This window comes from Chiloscyllium plagiosum, unplaced genomic scaffold (assembly GCF_037043375.1).
Source record: "Chiloscyllium plagiosum isolate Xiang-an unplaced genomic scaffold, Cpla_swu_hap1 HiC_scaffold_28, whole genome shotgun sequence".
Taxonomy (NCBI): domain Eukaryota; kingdom Metazoa; phylum Chordata; class Chondrichthyes; order Orectolobiformes; family Hemiscylliidae; genus Chiloscyllium; species Chiloscyllium plagiosum.
In genome coordinates this window covers 17,198,746-17,221,090 of record NW_028270166.1, presented here as the reverse complement: position 1 = coordinate 17,221,090, position 22,345 = coordinate 17,198,746, and the positions used below count along the sequence as shown (strand labels likewise).

The following is a 22,345-nucleotide window of genomic DNA, read 5'->3' as shown; positions in this document are numbered from 1 at the left end:
AAATCAAAAATCAAATCAACATGTAAAAATTGTATTGTATTCACACGGACTTGCATGCATCTTAAGTCAGTAAAGCTAATAATTTCTCATACTTATATTTAAGACCTATCCGTCAGCGTTGCCAAAATAGATTTTTCAAAACCTCAAAAGCAATAAAATACAAACAGAATGAAACAAATGCAAGAAGAAATATAAGCATAAATCAGACTGAACTACCACAGGGGTTTTCCTAACCTTTGCTGTGACATGGGTGAAAATATAAAAAAAAAACAGAAAAACAGCATAAATAGATGGAATTATTGAAAAGAGGATTTCCTGTGAAAGTGTATTAGTATCATAGAACATCAGCTACTTTCCCACCTCTGTACTTATTGTGAATTTGTAAGTTTAAAAGAAGGCATATCTGATTGGTGCACTGCAGTGATTTGCAAAGGCAGTGGCATCTTCCAGACTTCTGCTGTCTAAAAGATTGAAGGCACATGGGAACACAATTCCCTGAAAGGTTCCCATCAGGTAACATCCCATCTTGACTTGGAAATATATTGCTGTTCCTTCAACATCACTCAGCCAAAGACCTTTCCCTCCCTTCATTACAGCTTACATTCAAATCACATTTACACAGGGCAATTATTGACAAGCAGCAAATGTTGACCTTGCCAATACCACCCAAATCGCATAAGTGAATACAACAAAAATGATGACAAGAGGAGCTTTTCACTCTTACTGGTGAAATGATATCCTATATTTTGCAGTGTTTCTTTTGAATCCTTGCTGTAGATGGCATTTCATGTTCTGCTTCCAAAGGAGCTGTGTTTTTGGAATTATTATGTTCCCACTTAGCAAGCAGTTGTTCAAATATTCATGACTGACTTCATGTTATTCACTGAAAACAAGCATATTTTGATAATTGGGCAGAAAGTACAAAAATTTGAAAACATGTACCAACAGATTCAAGGACAGCTTCTTCCCTCACTGATATCAGACTTCTGAATGGACTTCTCGTCCTTCTCTGCATCTTCTCCATAGCTGTAATAGTATATTCTGTGTTCTGTTCTATTCCCTGATGTACTTATGTAAGGTATGATTTGTCTGGATCGTGCACAAAACAATACTTTTCATTGTATGTTAGTACATGTGACAATAGTAAATCAAATCACATCATACAGAAAATATATTTTTAAAGGTGATCTGTTAAATTATAAATTTGTAAAATTAATACTAGGTTCTAAAAATAATCAATTATATTTTGTTTTATTTATTTTATTCTATTTTATTTTTAATCACCATTTCTACAAACAACTTAATCTTTAACTAACTATCCATCTACTAAAAATCACAAAAAACTATATAATTAAGAATTTGAACTTCAATTAATGTCATTTTGTTCATTCTAATTCAAAGGACTGATGATCAATTATTCACCAGTCTGCATGGTGATGGTTTTTCCTGTTCCACTAATGATAAAGTTAAAAATCACACAACACCTGATGATCACAACCACCTGATGAAGAAGCAGCGCTCCGAAAGCTAGTGCATCCAATTAAACCTTTTGGACTATAACCTGGTGTTGTGTGATTTTTAACTTTGTACACCCCAGTCCAACAGCGGCACCTCCAAATCACCACTAACGATAGTTATTTATTGTAATCTTTCATCTTTCTCTCTTCCTAACCTCCTTTCAGCTATTTACTTCTGTTTTATGTGCATTTGTAGACTTACAGCAGATGTTGTGCAGAATATCTGCTCCCAAATCACGTGCTTTGATACTAACTGATAGTGAGGTGTAGATGGGGAAGTTATGCTAAAAGCTATCATCTTTCCTGTTTGTAAGGTTTTTGTAGACTTTTTCAGACAATATCCAATCTAGATACTGGTTATTTGATCATTAATGTACAGATCAGTAAGATGTTTCTGTATTGTGGTACTCTCTTGGTCACTGACCTATCTTTCCAGTGTCCACCTTTCCCCAAAGGGCTACCAGACTAGAAAATTCAGTCCGCCTTGTTCGGACAGAAAAAAGGACAAACACTAAATGGTTAAATGGGCACAAATGTAAACTATGGTAATCAGATCAGTCATGAAGATGGAAGAGAGGAGCAGTGAAATCTTTCTTCTGGCTGTGAATTTGAGAGGGTGAAAGAAGAAGAAACCTAAAATAAGACTCCAAGTACAGCATGTGTTGAAGCTAGATGGTCCCACAAGCTTGAAATGATGAGCTGCAGATTCAGCTCTACTCCAAGTCTATCTGTTCTAAGCTTAGTTGGCCAGGCAGGGAGGCATGCTCCAGCAGCTCTCACAAATTGACTATCATCTGGAACAGGTCTGACCAACTGATTTGGAAACAGACCATATCAACAGACCTTTTCATGTTGATAATTAACTTAACAATTATTTTGTCCTATCTTAAATAATTTACATTAAGTAAACTTCCCAAACTGAATACTGAAAGAAATATTAAAGTGGGGGATATTTCTTCACAAAATGGAATATTTTACATGAAAATCATTTTAAAAAGGCATTAACCTGACAATATTTTGTTCCTATTTTAAACATTTTCTTCTCATAGAAGTTCGATATCTCAAATTTTCAAATAAATGCCAGTGATCAGATCCATTGTAATAACGACCTACTGACTGTATTTGGACATTGCTGAACACCATTTGTGATGGTTTACACGATGGTAGAATTCATTAGCTAGCTAGTACCTAATTTTCCAAAATGGACACCATCATGGCAGGCAGGAGTGAAGTGAATATTCTTATGCAGGGCTCTTGTTGAAGCTGATGGCCTTTGTTCCTGATGTGTGCAAGTCAAATTTTAGCTATGTGAACTGAGATTAATGGATAACCTTTAGTAGTGCCACTCATACATGTACAATAAAGATAATGGTCAGTCCTGAATAGCCACTTCATCTTTCTGCTTCATAACATTGGAGCTTGCCTATATTTGTAATAGACCAACAGCTAGAAATCAACACAAACTGGACATCAAACCTAGGATTTTAGGAGTCAGTCTTGCTCCACTTGTCACTGCTTGGACGAATTATCAATCAATGGTGCCCTGAAAATGTTTTGCATAATGTACCTAATTGAAGATAGCAATACCTTTATTTGTATTGTTAGATAAGGCTGCAGGGTGCCAATTAGTAGTTTTATTTATAAATGGCAGTTCACTACATTGTAAAAATTTAGTGAATTTTAATAGTATTAGTTAAATAATCTGAAAATTAAATATTTACTCTGTAAGATGTTAGTCTTCTAAAGCATGTCAAATCTTCATAACATGTTGTTAGGAGTTTAAATCATTAAATTGTTAGAAGTCAGTATGAAACAGGCCCAGTGGCCAAAAATGTACTTTATTGTTCCAACACACTTAATTCTGCATTGGATCATTGCTCCCAAAGTCCTAGCTGGCATTTGGCTCTTATTTAAGATAACTAAAACTATTAGTCACTAATTTCATTTGCTGCTTGTAGAACTTTGATGTATGTGAATTGACTGCTATCTTTGACTACATGGCTATGGCATAAGCACAATTTAAAAGGCAGCAATAACGTTGTTAACACTCTGGAACTCCTTGAAACCTTGAATAGTGTTATATAAATTTATTTCTTATAACAAATTTTCAGAGGGTCCATTGGAAAGAGATTGCTCATGGTGTTAAGTACATCTAGATTAGAGTGGTGCTGGAAAAGCACAGCAGGTCAGGCAGCATCCGAGGAGCAGGAAAATCGACGTTTTGGGCAAAGGCCCTTCATCAGGAATGAAGGCAGGGAGCCTCCAGGGTGGAGAGATAATCTCCCCACCCTGGAGGCTCCCTGCCTTCATTCCTGCCCATTTATCTCTCCACTCCAGAGGCTCCCTGCCTTCATTTCTGATGAAGGGCTTTTGCCCGAAACATCGATTTTCCTGCTCCTCGGATGCTGCCTGACCTGCTGTGCTTTTCCAGGACCACTCTAATCTAGACTCTGATTTACAGCATCTGCAGTCCTCACTTTTGCCATGTTAAGTACATTTACCTACAGTTCTCCGTTCCTGCAGCTACCAGAAATAATCCACTTTAAATTTCAATGGAAAACAATGTATTTGGTTCAAGCATAGAGATGATAAAATTGTACTTTTGTACAATTGTATATTTTTTGTATTTTTTTCTTCTACTCAAAATTTTAAAAGGACCTTGTAACCTATTTTAATAAAACATTAATCATTTTTAGACTGCCCTGTCTTTTGGTAGGAATTTAGTAACTATCAAACTCTAAATAAAGAACGATGTTTGCTTCTCTCTACTGACTCATAATTTGAGCTCAAACAGTTCAAAGACTTGAACAGCTGCAGTTCCCCAAAGCTCAGACTCATTTGTCTGCAGTGTTGACAAACACAATTAAAGTAGTATTTTAATGAGAAATAAACAAAACAAACTGTTGAATAAAATATGCTACTTGCTTTTACATTCATCATGATTCTTACGACAAAAATGTTTTCAACCTTTCTTTTTGTTTTGGGAAACATCACCTACTATTTGAATGCATTGCATGTTTGTAAATCAAAAACCCGAAAACTTCTGTTAAATACTTTTCTTGATCACTTTAGTATTCAGATTGCCACTACATTTGCTGCACTTGAAGGGCTAATAAAGTCTACCTTGCTTGAGATCAAGCTTCTCAGGGGTTTGCGGAGATATAGGACACTCTTTAGACCTCAACTGGAGTATTGAGTACAGTTCAGGGCACTATACATTAGGAAGAATGTGAATGTATTGAAGTTAGAGCAGCAGTGGTTTACAAGAGTGGATCCAAAGATGAGCAACTTCAGTTTGATGATGGATTGGAGAAGTTGGAACTATTTTCCTTGGAATGGAGGAGGTGAAGAGAAGATTTGATTTCCGTTTCCAATGCCATGAGGCCTTTGGACTATATAGATAAAGGAAGAAACTGTTCCCACTCATTAAAAAAGATTAAGGAAGAGAAAGTACTGATTTAAATTGATTTGTCCAAGAAGTAAATGTTGACAGAACTTGGCATGTGCCTTGTGAACTGATCTCACCTCAAACAATTAACCTCAAAGTTAAAGAGGGGAGCATTATGGTTTGGATTTCTGTTTCTAATCATCATCCAGATATATTCCTCTCTTCCTTCTATTTTGATACAAGTGTTATTCATTTATAAAATACATGTTCATGTCTCTGCTAAAGTAACGAATAAGAATTTGAGAGGAGCACATTCAGTCTTTAATAATTTCTGCAACTATATGAAGGACGTATATCGTACCAACACTCTTGACTCACTTACTTTAATATTTTTGAAAACCTGAACACACTTTTAACTAAGGCAAATGATTCTCAATGCAATTTTTGGCACCACTGTCCTGCTTAGAGGTTCTTTGATGCAGTACAGATTTAAATGCACAGCAAAAGAAATGAGTATTGAGTTCACAATTAATCTGTGATCATTAGGCACTTACAGTCAGCATTTGGTAATCAAGCTATAGTTGATGAATGATTTAATAGTAGGCAGTACTTTGTTCAATATCATGCTGGCACTGTACAGAGAGAAATAAATAGCACAATAATTACTCAGAGGATTTCTGAAGATGTTTTAAAAAATACTTTGGGAAGATTGACTCATTCTCAGTCACAAACAAAAATAGAAATTGCTGGAAAATCTCAGCAGGTCTGGCAGCATCTGTGGAGAGAAATCAGAAAACAGAATTTTGAATCCAGAGATCCTTCTTCAGAATTGTAGCTCTGAAGTTCTTAGACCTGCTGAGTTTTTCCACCCATTTCTGTTCTTGTATCGGATTTTCAGCATCCACAGTACGTTCAAGTTTTTTTTTGTCAGATTCTCAGTGTTTAGAGCCAGTGCTAACATTAATTATTTGGAGATAATTTTAACCACAATCACTTGCCAAAGAAAAAGTGACATGTTATTGGGCTACTTCTTTCTAAATAACCCACTAAATAACCCACTTCTGTTTCAATTGGGGCCATGTTAATGTAATGATTGACACATGAGTGACACTGAACCAGTCTCCTATATTATATCCAGTCTGATATTCGTTCCTACAAAAGACAATCAATAAATTTGAATTTAAATTGCTTCACTATCATCTGTTTTCCATCAAACAAGAAGGTTTAAAATGATTCCCATTGACTGTAGAGGAAAGGGAAACCAAATAAACTGCAAACCAATGATCCAATATGCCTGCTGATAAAAGTAAAACTTAACCTCCTAAAGTCTCACTCATTGCTGTTTACTTTTCACCAACCTGTTTGGTGATGCTATGACTCACCTCTGTGGCAGATGGAAATTGAACCTGGACTTTCTGTCCAGAGACAAGGACAGACTGTAGTAGCAGAAGTGGGTACTGCAGATACTGGAGATTAGAGTCTCGATCAGAGTGGTGATGGAAAAGCACAGCAGATCAGGCAGCATCCGAGGAGCAGGATGCCTATCTTGAAGAAGTTCTCCTCCTCTCGCCACAAGGATCTCAGTGAGTCCCAGCTCATTCCTGATGAAGGGCTTATGCCCAAAACATTGATTCTCCTGCTCCTCGGATGCTGCCTGACCTGCTGTGCTTTTCCAGCACCACACTCTTGACTCTGATCTCCAGCATCTGAAGTCCTCACTTTTGCCTAGTAGACTGTGGACTGCAGACTAGGGTAGATAAGACTGTGCTAGAAGACATCAAAACGTGTCACTCTTACATTACTGGAAGGGCTGAAACAGTCCAAAATCAAATGATCTGAATTCTAAAAGTGTAACAAATCTGTAGAATTCCGGAATTGACTGAGAAGTTCGTTGTTTAAATCCAGCATTTTCATTCCATTGTGGTTATATTCTGATTTTTCCAAAACTGCAGTTTATACACTGTGGAAGTCATAACATCATGTTAGGACCTTTTTAAAAAAACTGTGCTTGTTGTGTCTTCTGAAAGAAAACAAGCACAACTTCATGGTGCAGTGTAATGGTCAAATAACTGATCAGAACCTGAAGCTTGGGGTAGGATACATGTACTGCTATGATTCATTTTCTCCTTGAAATAATGTTATATTGTATCCTGATGGGTTAACTGCCCAGTCCCCTTTTTTGTCAGAAAATATTACCAATTTTGATTTTTCTATTAAGCTGGAAGACACAGTTTGTAAACATGCTGACTTTTAACTGGATTCAAACTTCCAGATTGAAATGTTTCTGTTACTTTAGTAGAGCAACACGATTTTATCAGTGGGCCCGAGGATTTGTACTGACCCATTTCATAAGCCCTTCTGCTCAGATGGCTGCAAGGGAATGACTGTCACGGTGGTGGTATCTATTTTAGTTATCTCTGTTGTTCATCTGTCCCAATTACAGCAGTAGTCTACTCTCCTTCCTTCCATGATTTCCCCAAAGACGTAATCTGAGTTCCATAGCAGTCTGATGGCTTTGTTTTCCCTGGTGGCTCAGTTGGTTTACACATCTGACTGAACTGCCGATTGTCAAAGGAACTATCTTTTTCTAATGTCCCAGTAATATCTAATGCTTCAGATGCAGCTAATTTCTGACTCTGAGTTAGGGGACCAGGGCCTGTAGTTCTCATAAATGTTTGGCATTAATAACTATCCTAAAATAGCATCTGCAATGGGGACAATTTTAAACACCTGCCCCGACATAACTGAGAGGAATTAGGTCAGGGAAGAAGATAAAAATATAAAAGATTTCAAAGCTAATGTTAACCTGCCTCAAACCTGTGTACTTCTGTTTTCAATGGAGGTCGTATGGGGTACAGGTAACCAATCAATTTTCAGGAAATGGTTTGTTGGTGAGAGCATTTAAGACCATATGCCTCCATTTTAACTAAGCTTTTATTTTTAATCAATGCCAGGATGGTTTCCCTGGCCTCACGGAAGTTGGAAGGTAAAAGGAGATCAGAAGTAGAAGATCCATTAAGGAAGCGGCTTTACATCCCTGTCTCACAGGCAAATGGGATTAGTTCAGTTTGGGAAACCTGGTCGTGATGGATGAGTTAGGCCGAAAACTACCCAATACTGCCCCAAAATGTCTGACCAGCCACCCTTATCATCCCTGACCCCTCAATCTCCCTTTATCCCTAATGGCTTTGCTTGTAAACATACACACTCTCATGATTACTTCTCTCATAGCCACCACTTTGCTTCAAATCATGCTCAACTCCTCTGCAAATCCATGTCATCATCTGTCTCAAACCCCTGACTGCTCCCCTGCCTGCCTATTCCTCCTTTTGCTGCAGGGTTTCTGAGTGAATATAAAAAAAAGTGTCTGGTCATTAAACTGTCAACCAGGTTAGAGTTGAGGTTTAGAGTTAGCTTGTCTTGATAAAATGTTCACGTCTAATTCTGAAGGTTATGCACTTTATGAGCTCAGCACATTAATAAGATATAACTCAATACACAAAGTCTTGATCTACCTGAACTATTTGGGGTAAATTTCCAATGCGTCCCTTGTGTTTCTCTGCCATGATTTCACTTGAAGCACCTTGGAAAAAAAATATAAATATTGCCAAAATTCACTCCCGTCAACCTTTGAAGGAGTTGCTAAATCTGCCTGCCTGCTGAAGTCGATGTCAAAGCACAGAAAGAACATCTGATGCATGAGCCAACACTTCTACCATTGAGAGAAAACAATATCCAGTCAGTTAGTTGCTATTGAAGATGTCTTGCTGTGAGTGGTCAGTGCAAGCTTCCCTACACAGCAATGATGCATTTAGTGCAATGTCAGTTAACTTTTTTCTATTTTTTATGGTGTTGATTTGAAGTGAATCAGTTTCATACTAAACACAACTATCTTAATAGTTCAACATTTGTGTTCAAACAATGAACATATTTCACATTGCTATAAAAATGCTAAATATGGACTACTGGATTTTCCATTATTTGATTGTCATACCTTTTCATTGACTAAAATGGTTCTTAAAAAAGACCGAAATGGACCTAAAATGGCCATAGTGATCACTACCACAGATTGAGGCAAGATTCATGTGGAATAAAGAAGAATATTTGCACTGAAATTGCAATGTTTGCTGACTGAAATTAGGAAATTGTGTCAGCATCAAGACTTTTGCAGTTGTTTCATTCACACATTTGTAATGATGCCATATAACAGAAGATAAAAAGCTTGCCTGCTTGGAAAGACAATGGAGCTAGAGTCTGGAAAACACACTGACATATACTTCAACAACTGCCATTGAACAGTAGACCTGAGAGAAGAACATGGATTTATAACAGCAGAAGTTAGAAGGCTTCTCTCTTTCTCTCCCCCATATGCCTTTGTCCCAGTTCTCTCAGCATTTCAGAAAAACAATATCCAGTGAAAAAGCAACTTGGGGAAACAAACATTCGTCGATAACTCAAGATCGCTCCAGTTTCTCCACTGCTATAGATAGAAATCAATAACCAATCAATTATTTCTCAGGCCTTTAAGATCTAGCACTTCATAGACTTCAAGAACTTATAAATGGCATCACCTTAAACATTCTTTTTTAAACATATCACCTGTGTATGCTGGATGAAGCATTTTTTCTTATTTTATATCTGGGTTGGTAGGCAATAAATTCCACTTTCTTTCACTCAAGAAAACCTTGATAATTGCCTCCATCATTTTCTTATGAATTACATTTTAATCGAAATGTGTTAGCTGTATGCTAAAAAGAAAACAACATTATTTATTAAGCCCAACTGAAGGGGACTGAAAAGAAGGGAAAAAGTGAGGATGCTGGAGACCAGAGTTGACAAATGTGGTGCTGGAAAAGCGCAGCAGATCAGGCAGCATCCGAGGAGCAGGAGAATTGACGTTTCGGGCATAGGCTCTTCTTCAGGAATGAGGCTGGTGTGCCAAGTGAGTTGAGATAAAAGGTAGGGGGGGAGGAATTTGGGGGAGGGGCACTGGGAATACGATAGGTGGAAGGAGGTGAGGGTGAGGGTGATAGGCCAGAGAGGGGGTGGGGCCGGAGAGGTCGGGAAGAAGATTGCAGGTCAAGAGGGCGGTGCTGAATCCGAGGGTTGGGACTGAGAGAAGGTGGTGGGAGGGGAAATGAGGAAGCTGGAGAAATCTACATTCATCCCATGTGTTTGGAGGGTTCCTAGGCGGAAGATGAGGCGCTCTTCTTCCAGGCGTTATGTGGTCAGGGTCTGGCAATGGAGGAGGCCAAGGACCTGCATGTCATTGGCGGAGTGGGAGGGGGAATTAAAGTGTTCAGCCATGGGATGGTTGGGTTGGTTGGTGCGGGTGTCCCAGAGGTGTTCCCTGAAACGTTCTGCAAGTAGGCGGCCTGTCTCCCCAATGTAGAGGAAACCACATCAGGTGCAGCGGATACAGTAAATGATGTGTGTGGAGGTGCAGGTGAATTTGTGACGGATATAGAAGGATCCATTGGGGCCTTGGAGGGAGGTGAGGGGGGAGGTGTGGGCACAGGTTTTGCACTTCTTGCGGTTGCAGGGGAAGGTGCCGGGAGTGGAGGTTGGGTTGGTGGGGGGTGTGGACCTGACGAGGGAGTCGCAGAGGGAGTGGTCTCTCCTGAATGCTGATAGGGGTGGAGAGGGAAATATATCCCTGGTGGTGGGGTCTGTCTGGAGGTGGCAGAAATGACGGAGGATGATACGATGTATCCGGAGGTTGGTGGGGTGGAAGGTGAGGACCAGTGCGGTTCTGTCCTGGTGGCGATTGGACGGGCGGGGTTCAAGGGCGGAGGAGCGGGAAGTGGAGGAGATGCGGTGGAGAGCATCGTCGACCAGGTCGGAGGGGAAATTGCGGTCTTTGAAGAAGGAGGCCATTTGAGTTGTTCAGTAGTGGAATTGGTCCTCCTGAGAGCAGATGAATGCGGCAGCAAGGAATATGGGATGACGTTTTTACCAGGGGCAGGATGGGAGAAGGTGTAATCTAGGTAGCTGTGGGAGTCAGTTGGTTTGTAGTAAATGTCTGTGTTGAGTCGGTCGCCCGAGATAGAAATGGAGAGGTCTATGAAGGGGAGGGAGGAGTCTGAGACGGTCCAGGTAAATTTGAGGTCGGGGTGGAAGGTGTTAGTAAAGTGGATGAACAGTTCAACCTCCTCGTGGGAGCACGAGGTACCGCCAATACAATCATTGATGTAGTGGAGGAAAAGGTGGGGGGTGGTGCCAGTGTAGCTGCGGAAAATGGACTGTTCCACATATCCAACGAAGAGGCAGGCATAGCTGGGGCCCATGCGGGTGCCCATGGCTACTCCTTTGGTTTGGAGGAAGTGGGAGGATTGGAAGGAGAAGTTGTTGAGAGTGAGGACCAGTTCAGTCAGTCGAAGGAGGGTGTCAATGGAAGGGTACTGGTTGGATAGGTGGGAGAGGAAGAAGCGGAGGGTTTGGAGGCCTTCGTGATGGGGGATGGAAGTGTATAGGGACTGGATTTCCATTGTTAAGATAAGGCGTTGGGGGCCGGGCAAGCGAAAATCATGGAAGAGGTGGAGGGCGTGGGTGGTGTCCCGAACGTAGGTGGGGAGTTCTTGGACTAAGGGGTACAGGACAGTGTCGAGGTATGCAGAGATGAATTCAGTGGGGCAGGAGCAGGCTGAGACAATGGGTCGACCGGGACAGTCGGGTTTGTGGATTTTGGGTAGGAGGTAGAAACGGGCGGTGTGGTTGTGGGACAATGAGGTTGGAGGCAGTGGATGGGAGATCTCCTGAGGTGATGAGGATATGGATGGTCTGGGAGATGATGGTTTGGTGGTGGGAGGTGGGGTCATGGTCAAGGGGGCAGTAGGAGGAGGTGTCCACGAGTTGGCGTCTAGCTTCAGCGGTGTAAAAATCGGTGCGCCAAACTACCACCGCGCCTCCCTTGTGATTAGATTAGATTACATTACATTACAGTGTGGAAACAGGCCCTTCGGCCCAACAAGTCCACACTGACTCGCCGAAGCGTAACCCACCCATACCCCTACATTTACCCCTTACCTAACACTACGGGCAATTTAGCATGGCCAATTCACCTGACCTGTACATTTTTGGACTGTGGGAGGAAACCGGAGCACCCGGAGGAAACCCACGCAGACACGGGGAGAACGTGCAAACTCCACAAAGTCAGTTGCCTGAGGCGGAAATTGAACCCAGGTCTCTGGCGCTGTGAGGCAGCAGTGCTAACCACTGTGCCACCGTGCCGCCCGTCTGCCGGTTTGATGGTGAGGTTGGGGTTGAAGCGGAGGGAGTGGAGGGCTGTGTGTTGTGAGGGTGAGAGGTTGCAGTGGGTGAGGGGTGAACTGGTTGAGGCGGTCAATGTCGCGGCGGCAGTTGGATATGAAGAGATCGAGGGTGGGTAAGAGGCCAGCATGGGGTGTCCAGGTGGATGGGGTGTGTTGGAGGCGGGAGAAGGGGTCATCAGAGGGTGGGCGAGAAACCTGGTTGAAGAAGTAGGCGTGGAGGCGAAGGCGGCGGAAGGAATGCTCGATATCTAGCCCTTGTCGAACTCATTGATCCAAAAAAGAAAAGAAGGGACCCAATTCTCATTTCTCTTCTGGACATAACAACCTAAACATGCTGAAATACTTAAACTGTTTAAATGCACATATAAATTTCTCCCCATCCAACCAGAGAATGCAGTACCATTAGTTATGATTCGCTGTGAAAAAGGCATTTGATAGGGAATTGCTCACATTATAAGCCTGGCAATGTTCCTCTTACAATATTTCCTTACATCTGGGTATCTTTTTAATTCATATAATGTTTAATCTTCTGAAAATTTCCCTCTCCCTTATGCGTTTTATTAATTTATAATAACATTATACTATTAAATTGTTATTAAATTCTCTTCCTCCCTATTAAATTGTTATGTCAACTCTTGTGTTTGGATAATGCCATCTTTTAGCGTTCTGTCAGTGTAGAACTGAATGTCTTCTACTTTGTAAGCCACAATCGAGGGAAAATCAATGCTCCCAGTTTTATTAGGCTAAAGAGAGTTCTCTAATATTTAAGGTTAGTACTCATAGCTAAACCTTTAAATGTTTCTAAAAGTTTATAAAGTGAAGAAATTACCTCCAGCACTTGGCTTCAACCCCAACATAAACTGATCGGGTGAAATTCCCATCCCTGCCGGCTTTGCGTCTCATGCAAAAGGAATTTGGAAAGTCTCAATCCAGATTCCAGGTCGTAGGGCTACGTCAGAAATTTGGCACTGACATTTTAGATCAGGGAGGCTGTGTAAGGGGGAGAAGGAAAAATGCTGCACTGGTAAAGCTCTTCTGAGCTTGGCGCTGCTGGATATTGTTGGGGCTGAGTGGAGTGAGCAGAGTTATTACAATATCGGGTCACACATCAGAACAGAGGAAATCTCACTATTCCACAACATCTTGGCTGAACTTCAACAGAGACTCCACATTCCTGCCCTATCCCCATTTCTCTTTATTCCCCTAGTGCCAAAACTCTATCAATCTCCATCTTGAACAATCACAATGACTGAGGTTTCCACAATCCTCCAAGGATAGAAAATTTGAAAAATTCATAACCGAAATTAAAGAATTGTTACAGTGGAGGCTATTCTGCCCATTGTGCCTATGTCATCTCTGAATGAACAATCCATTTGTGCCATTCTCCCATTTGGCACATTCTTTCTTTCCAGATAATAGTGTTAAATTCCTCCATTTAACCTACCTGTACCACACAATGACATTTTAGAACCTAAACGTTCATTGCTTGAAAATGTATTTCCTAATTTCACTTTTGTTTCTTTCACCAATTACTTTAAATCTGTGATCTCTCACACTCGACCCTTTCATGAATTTGAAGAAACACAGACATACAAGGTCTCACTATGAATAGATGTAGCTAGGTTGTACACAAAGGAAATGTGATGTTCAGAAATCCAACATTTATGGTTTCACTCTTTAACCCAAGATTGTGAATTTCTGTTTATGTGTCCTCTGAAAGGAAGTGATCACTCATGATTAATCAGGAGCAAAATCATTCACTTTTTTTTTCTGAAACATGCTTTAATCACTTTTATGTGAATATCCTAATGAATGCTATCATTGAGAAAGAATTTGTGTGATCATTTCATAAGTTAGAACAAGGCAACAATAAGCTGACATCACAAAGGCATGCAAGATTCAGAAAATTATTTCAAACTAAACTATGAAAATGGGATATGCTAAATCATATCCAGACCGGTGAAAGAAGACATTTTGGATGGATGTCAGGAGCACAGATATTCTTCTACAGGTAGAGTAATGGAAATCTAAACGTAGAGGCTTTAGTATAGGGAGAGATCATTCAAATGTTCTTCATCTGTACTGAAAGGGATAATTTAAGAACCTGAATAATTTAAGAAGCACCCAGATGATATCAAGAAATTGAAAGCTGTATATGAAGGTTCAGAATTGAATGAATTGTCTTTCTCATTTGTTGGATAAGAGAAAATATAAAGGAAGTAGAGGCCTTTAAATTTGTGAAGAGCTGTACAGGGTAGCAGTGGAGAGAAGGTTGCCACATATGGCAGCTAAAGTTAGGAGCTAAAAATATAGTTCAGATAAAGAGGTAAGAGGACATTACTTAGAGAGTGGTTCGATGGTGTGAAAAATGTTATCACAGGAAGTGGTTGAAGCAAATGTCTCAGATTCACAAAAGTACATGTGAGAAAAGTGCATTGCCCACTGCCCAATATGCTGATGTCACATGGACTTAGGTAGTGGAACAGCTTAGGATCTTGATAACTCAGACCTAACTTCTAGGTTGACTTCATAATCTCTAACAATGTCTATCCTACCATTTGGACCTATTTGCTTTTGTACAATGAATTGTAACCTTCGGCTTAAGATATGAATCTACTTTTATTTGATTTTCAGCTTGTTTTCCTCTACCACACTAAACTAAGCAAGTTCTGTAGATCTCTACCAGGACAGAGAATAGAGCAACATACTGAAAGACTGAGGTGAAAGAAGGAATAGGAGGAGACTCATGTAGAGTTTAAACACCAGTGGCAGCAAGTTCTGTTTCTGCACTGCCTTTTCCTTCAGTCCTCTGCCTGAAAGCAGGTCCAACCCACAGCAACATAAGCTGCACCACAAGCAAGGCAAGGGGAGAGGATCCAAGACCACTCCAACCTGAACAGAGATCAAATATAATCACAGGGTTGGCCATTCATCCCATTGAGCCGAGTCTACTTTTCAATTAGATCATGGCTGATCATCTGCCTTAATGCTACTTGCCTGTGTTATTACGTATCTCTCAATTTAATTCGTCTCCAGAAATCCAACTAGTTTGTCTTGAGCCCTCTGGGGTTGAGAATTCCAAAGATTTGCCACAATTTAAATGAAGAAATTGCTCCACACCTCTGTCCTAAATTGCCTACCCCTTATTCTAAGACAATATCCCCTGGTTCTAGAATCACCTGCCTGGGGAAGCACCTTATCTACATTTACCCTGTCACAACCTGGAAGAATTCTATAACTTGCAATGAGGTCCCCGCTTGTACTTCAAAACTCTACAACCCAGTTTCTTCAAACTATCCTCATAAGACAATTTTACCGCCAAAGGGATCAGTTTGGTGAATCTCTATTGCACACCCCACATAGAAAGTATCTGCTTCCTTAGATATGAAAACCAAAATTATGTGCAATACCCCAGGCGATGTTTCACCAAGGCTGTGACATCCAAACATCTAACCATCCTCTTGATTTGTCTAGTTGCCAGATGAGTAATGGAGACAAATAATGTTAATGCTCTCCCGCTTTTATGTTTAACAAGACTTTCATAATTCCAGCTTTACTGGATTATTTAGCCATTTTTACCTTCTCTATCTGGACCCAGGTATTGGAGTAGAGACATGACTGAGATGTTGTTCTGGAAATGGTGTTTTCAAATAGGCTGAAGGAATTTGCCATCTAACCTTGTGTGTGAACTCAATGGCTCACATTTATGAACTGCTTCCTCCCAACAATAATCATGCATGTTTTACTCCCCCAGGCCAGCTCAACACTCAAGGTCACTTTCCTAGTTTAGCTTGAGTTGCATCATTGTGCAGAGCATCAGTGTTTCACCTGGTCATGTCTTGTATGAAGGTGTGAAGATCTGAAAGGGTTATTCTGAGGAGTGCATTAAGTGCTGCCCTATATGATGAGGTCATACTGACTTGGGCTGGGGGAAACTGCTTTGAGGCCTGAAGGAAGACATTCTCACATTGAGGTCTCCATCATAGTGTTTGTAGCAATGTCTTTTTCTCGTTATATTAGTTTAATTAGTACTTAGTTGCTATATCATACAGTAATCTAGACACTAAATTTTACCAGAAATTAGTTTAATGTCAATTTTGATGAATTTCATGGAAGATTTTGCTCCAGGAATCCGAGGGATATTTCTCACCGTATTCTCCAAAACCTGCCTCATTAACTAAGTACCATACCTTTATGGTGCCCCACTCATCTTTTCTTCCCTCTGTCCAGAAGAAGTACTCACCATGGTCTGGATCTCTGAGACTCCCAACACTGGCATAACTTTTAAAGCCAAACCATGCACTAGGTCAACCATTTCCAACCAACCTGCACAGTTCACACACTGGGAGGGAAACCAGAACAAAATTATTTTCAGGACACAATTGGTGGCATGACTGACACTTCATTGCAAATACAAGTGCACATTTGTAAATGTATTCATACCTAAAGATTAAGCTACACAGGTTACCAGTTCTTAGCCTCATCCCATCTTAGAAGCCTGAGTAAGGGAGTGCTACAACTTAGTCATGCCAACCATCGTGCTGCAGTGTCCTCTCTTCATTGAAGTCAAGCTGGTTGTAACCTCCCCCGTTACATTTAACAAGACCTCCATATTTCTAGCTTGACAGGATCGTTTAGCAATTTTTAGCTTCCTTATCTGGACCCAGGTATTGGAATATGGACATGATGTTGAAGTTGTTCTGGGTTAAATGCAATGCTTTGGCCCTTATACCTTATTGGTTTATAAAATGGGAAAGGCTGGAAGTATTGCATGATTACTACCATGCACTAACAAAAGTGGGCTTCTGTGTCTTCATGTTGAAGAATGCAAATGAGCCTACAACCCCCCAAAATTAGCAAAAATAGGAAGTTAAAGCACCTTTAATGCACCTGAGATGTCACTGGCTTTCAGTCAAGATAATTATAACTTCTTCAGTACAATTCTAGGAAATTGAAATATGAATTGCTTCAATGTAAAGGACCTTGAAACAGCTTACAAGGATTTTTTTTGTCAAAACAGGCCATGTGGTCTATTTTTATTCAGAGCAGGTACAATGGTATTCAGTTACAATAACAGGTAATCTGGAAAGATACCACTTATGTATTATGAATTTTAACCCCTTGTGTCATCAGCTGCTTTTTAACCCCTTGAGCACTTTTTTTTCTGAGAGACAATGCTGTCAACAGTTTTTTTTCAATTTTCTTTTCAGTCAGCAATGAAAATTATCTCAAATATTTAGTGTGGTTTTTATTTATTTAAAAATGTTCTTGGGATTAGGGCTGCGCTATTGAGGCCACATATATTACCTACCTGTAGTTAGTTTTACAAAAGGGAATCTCAAAGGCTATTAAAAATGGAAGTTTTAGATTCTCTATGCTGAAGGGTATTAGTGAACAAGTTGGGATTTAAATGGCAAGCCAGAAGTGTTGCTAATATTTTTTTCAGATGGCAGCTCACAAAGAATCAGGATTATTGAATACAACTGCACAATTCGCAATGGTAAGATTAAGAATGATTATCTTTTGAATTTCTAGCTAAGTATCATAATCATTATGTTACTTGGATCAATGCTCTTCATTCAGACTTCACCATCTATCAAACTGAAATCCATTGGTACTGTAAACCACTTCCAGCCACTACTGCTAGATTTCTATTCTCAGAACATTTTACAGGAAAAAGGAAGAGACTTATTTTGTAGAATCCAGTACATTTTGGACATTGCTTTTCAGACACAGTGCTCATTTTAAAAACACTTATTCAACACATGAAACAAACAGCATCAATAGCCATCAATACACAGCCAGTTCACTGACAGATAACAGATTAGGACAAAGGACATCCCTTTGTCTTTCCATGCCCATTTTGGACAAGTTATTCACATTACATTTAGCTGAGGATCGTAGTGATTTATATTGCAACCAATTTGTATTGCAAATTTTCAATCTTTGTATTTTGGTCTAGTTGTTTACAGAAAGCACAAACTGTTATCTTCACATTTTTTTCATAATTCCATTCTGTCCCACAGTTAACTTCAGTTATTTACAGAGTAATGTGAAATTTAAAATTCACATCTTGGAACTCACAATTTGAATCATGCAAAATAACCAGCATAAACAATAGCATTTTATTTCTGTGTATTTTAGCAAGTAATTCAAGACAGCCGTCTTCCTCTTCCTAATACAATTGCTGCAGGAAGGTTAATTTAGTATGGTTATCTTCTAGCCCAAGACCCTCCCCGTATGTGTTGTTTTCAGTGTTGGACCATTACAATATGCAGACATGTGTGCTTCTTTGTTGACCCAACAGGAGGCTCACTCAAATTCTGTGTGAAAAGCCTCCCAGCCAAATTTTCTTCTCTCATACACATGCTGCAGACAAGAGCTTCTTCAAACTATTTTGCCATTTTGATGCATTTTGCCTCAGCATCAGGTACTTAGAGTGGGTGCGCAACAGGATATTGCAGTTCACTTTTTTGCAAACCACCAATTGCTGTCATGTCTCTGGATTACACCACAAATTGGCTAATTTTACAAGTTCAGTTTTTTTAAAAAACTCTAATTACCCACACTCTCACGACAACCTCAACGACCACAGCTTCTGCTTATAGGTGGTAGAGGTTCCTCCATTAAGGTAAAATGTTTTTCAAGAACAGAAATAGATAGCTGGGCTGAAAGTGTAACTGTATTTTCCTGAAACCACTGTGTGTACAGAGTCTATGGTGATTCAATAGTCAGTGTGCACATTTTTTTGAAACTTAAGCACCAAAAACATGACAACTTTTTCTATGAAGTGGTCATTTAGTAGAAAATGTCGATATTTCTGAGAATAATTGGGCAATAATGTCTAGGCCTGAGATAGTTTCTTTGGTCCTACTTTGGTGTTGTGATGAAACCCTCATTTCACTGCCTAAGATTTCTATTGAGAATTGCACGCTTTGGACTGAGTATTAAGCAGAATACAAAAATGTTAATCACTAATTTTTACTGCAATAACAGTGAGCAAGTAAAGGATATTATGAGGATTATATGCTTCTCTAACTGGTGCAAAGAATTTATACAAGAAAGAGCCACATATAAAACTGTGTACACAAAATACATAAATGTATTTTATGTCAGAAACTTTATGATTATACTTCCAGAGATGATCCAAAATGAATAAAGATGTTAGTGATGTGTTCAGACAATGTCATCATTTTATTGCTCCTAATTAAGAAAAGTATCTTGATATGGTGTGACATCCCTTCAATTTCTGCATTTGGTGCATTGTTCTGTTTAAGTGTTGCAACTTCAGATATTAGATCCCAGTAACTAGTTTCCACATATATCTAAATAACAACAAGCCATGTACTGAAAGAAATCAATTGCCTAAGTATCATAAATGGTAATTCTTTAATATCAATAAAGAGCTAATTAGTATCTTTGCCTTTAGCATTTAAAGTTATGAAGATAATGTCTTGCTGCCTTGACTAAAATGGCAACAATGTTTGTTAAATTATAATGATGATATTCCTAGACTGTAAGCCTCATTTTAGCACTGGGCAGTATATCTGCAAACTGATATATTGTAAAACCCCATGTATCAGATGCAATTCAGTCATTAGCATGCTTTTGCTGAGTTAGAAGGTTGGGGCATTCATGTCAAGCCTTAAAAGGAACATTTTCGTGTTCGAGTGGTGTACTGGGTCAGTGGTCTAATGTAAAAGGTGCTGTCTTTCTGATGGGGTGTTTAAATGAGATCCTGTCTTCTCTTTATTGTGAATTTGAGGGAAGTACTCTATAAATGCAGTCCTTCATTTGCAGTTGTTCTTAATGTAAAGATTCAAAATTTGAGGAAGACTGGATTCTGTCCTAGAAAAATCTATGTGGAAAATCTTAAGTACAAAGGCTATAGAAATCTCAACATCCCCGAATAATATCAGAACAGGAAATCATACAGGTCATTATCAGTAAAGATGACAACACAATCAGCCTCAGCAGACAGAAGTGCAGCTTTAATTCTTTGTCAAAAGATTGTTGTCTCTTTAGCCAGGTAACCTGAAGCTCCAGCTGATGTGAAAATGGGTGCTGAGCCAATTTCAAGGTTACAGACATAGATTCAACTTTGATTAGCTGTGTGTCAGTTTAGAATGAAGATTTGCAAATAATATCCAAACTGAAAGAGGTTGCAGCATGTAGTGTCAGGACAGAAACTGGGAGGTTTTAAGGCTCGACTGACATTTAAGTATGTATGCAACCTATAGACTTTTTTCGTTATTGCCAGTTAAGCTTTACATAATAAAAGATAGGATTCACCAGTTCATTAACATTTCATTTCTATTGCTCGAAAACAACACAAAAAAATTGAACAGTTTTGAGAACAGGTTCATTTTCAGTTATGTTTCAATGACAGGCAATACAAGAAAAGCACCAATACTGAACAGTTATTGTATATTAGTGACCTTATTCCTGTTCTTTGCATTGGCCTATCCACAGAGATTTCCTTTAGCCTGTGGTGTTGATTTTTCCATTCTTGCTGCCACTACCCATCTTAGTCACTGGTTTTAAGCTCTCCCCTTCATGCTCCTTGCCCATCATGAAACATAAAGCTCTTCTGTAAGTTATATATGAATAAGGACTAGGAGGAGGCCATTCAACCTGTCAAACCTGCTCCACCATTCAATAAAAGCATGGCTGATCTTATTGTCACCTCAAATATGCATTCCCACCTGACCCTGACTACCATTTGCTCCCCCAAGAATCAATCTATCAAGAATCTACCAACATCTGCCTGAAAAACATTCAAGAGCTCTGCTTCCACCATCTTTTCAGGAAGAGACCTCCAAAGACTCTGAGAGAAAAGATTCACCCAATCTATGTTTTAAATGAGTGACTGCCGATTTTTAAACAGTGACCCCTGTTAATTTGAGGTACTCCCTACAGCAAATCAGTTAAGAATTGGTTAAATTCTGTCCCAGAATGAGTGAAGCATCAGTCTGATCTGTCAAATGCCCTGCACAGTGTAACAGCAAAGTCCATGAGTTCTTGCCTTGCCATTTCTGTGTGTAATGAAGGGCAGAGTCTCAGCTTGAGTCAGCAAGAGGAGTCATCCAACAGAGAGCAGGCGCTTCCCCACAGGATGTGAAAATTGGCAGGTGACGCATCCAGGCCACTCTCCCACACCTCTGAGCCGCTAGCTACCAAGCTTAATAGAGACTGAGAGAAGTGCATACGCTGGGGGAGGGAAGAGGAAGAAACAAACATGGAACTGGGGACATTTAAAAAATGCTGAAAAAAAATTGTGCAATAAAAATAAACATTCACACTCATAATTTCCAGTGTCTATGTGAAAAGGGAATCCATCACTCAACGACTGAAAACACCAGAACAATTCATATAAGCGCCTGTTGTTAAAGGAACATGTACAATCGGAAGCTTTTGCTCATGTTCATTGAAGACTATTGCATCAGTGCCCTGAAATCCTTATCTCTGCATTTTTCATGAGCATCCCTGTCTAGTGTCTTTTTTGTGCAGTCAATAACATGTAACATCTGTGCACTGACCTAAGCTGGGCAGTGGACATAAAGCAGAGATTCACTTAAAAATGTTTCAAACAAGTTTTTAAAATCAAATTTACCTGCAAATTAAAAGCCTAAAGTCAAAATAAGGCTAATAGTTGATGGCAAATTGAACTCACTTTTGTAATGAACATTTCCAGACAATCACTTCTCTGTGGGAGTTAAAGAGTATTATGATGTGCTGTATCAGTGAAAACAGCAGGAAAATGTCTTTAAAACCTAGAACTTATTCCTTCAAAATAAAATATGTCTGGGATAGCCCAGATCATAAGCCATGTGCTGCATATGTCAGTTTATTTTCTTTCATTGTCCATTGAATCAAAAATCAAAAGACCTCCGAACAGATCTGATGATCAATTCATTTTAGTGACCATTAACATTTTAGTGAAAATCTTAATGTAACTGCAGTGCAATGCTGAAACAAATATCAAATTGTTAATGGTCTTTTTTGTAAATGATCACTGAATTGATTGAATTTGCTTCGATTGGGAAAGGGTTAATCCACATGATGGGTATGAGTAAATTTCCTCTGTTAAACACAACCACTTCCCCAAAATGAAATCTTTTTTGCAAAGATTATAACTTTACTAAGAAGTACTCGATTACTAGTTAGGT

The 22,345-nt window shown here is 39.5% G+C and overlaps 2 protein-coding genes across 4 annotated transcripts in view; both read right to left on the bottom strand.

Moving 5' to 3' along the window:
• Positions 1-22,345, bottom strand: part of fgf22 (fibroblast growth factor 22) — a 144,178-nt gene that overhangs the window by 89,942 nt on the left and 31,891 nt on the right. The gene's annotated exons all lie outside the window — the stretch shown is intronic.
• On the bottom strand, positions 5,952-11,393 carry LOC148142499 (uncharacterized). The gene is made up of 2 exons (XM_087975835.1): positions 10,780-11,393; positions 5,952-6,057 (listed from the first exon to the last, which is right to left on the bottom strand). Exons 1-2 carry the CDS (start codon positions 11,391-11,393, stop codon positions 5,952-5,954), a joined length of 720 nt encoding a protein of 239 aa, XP_087831961.1.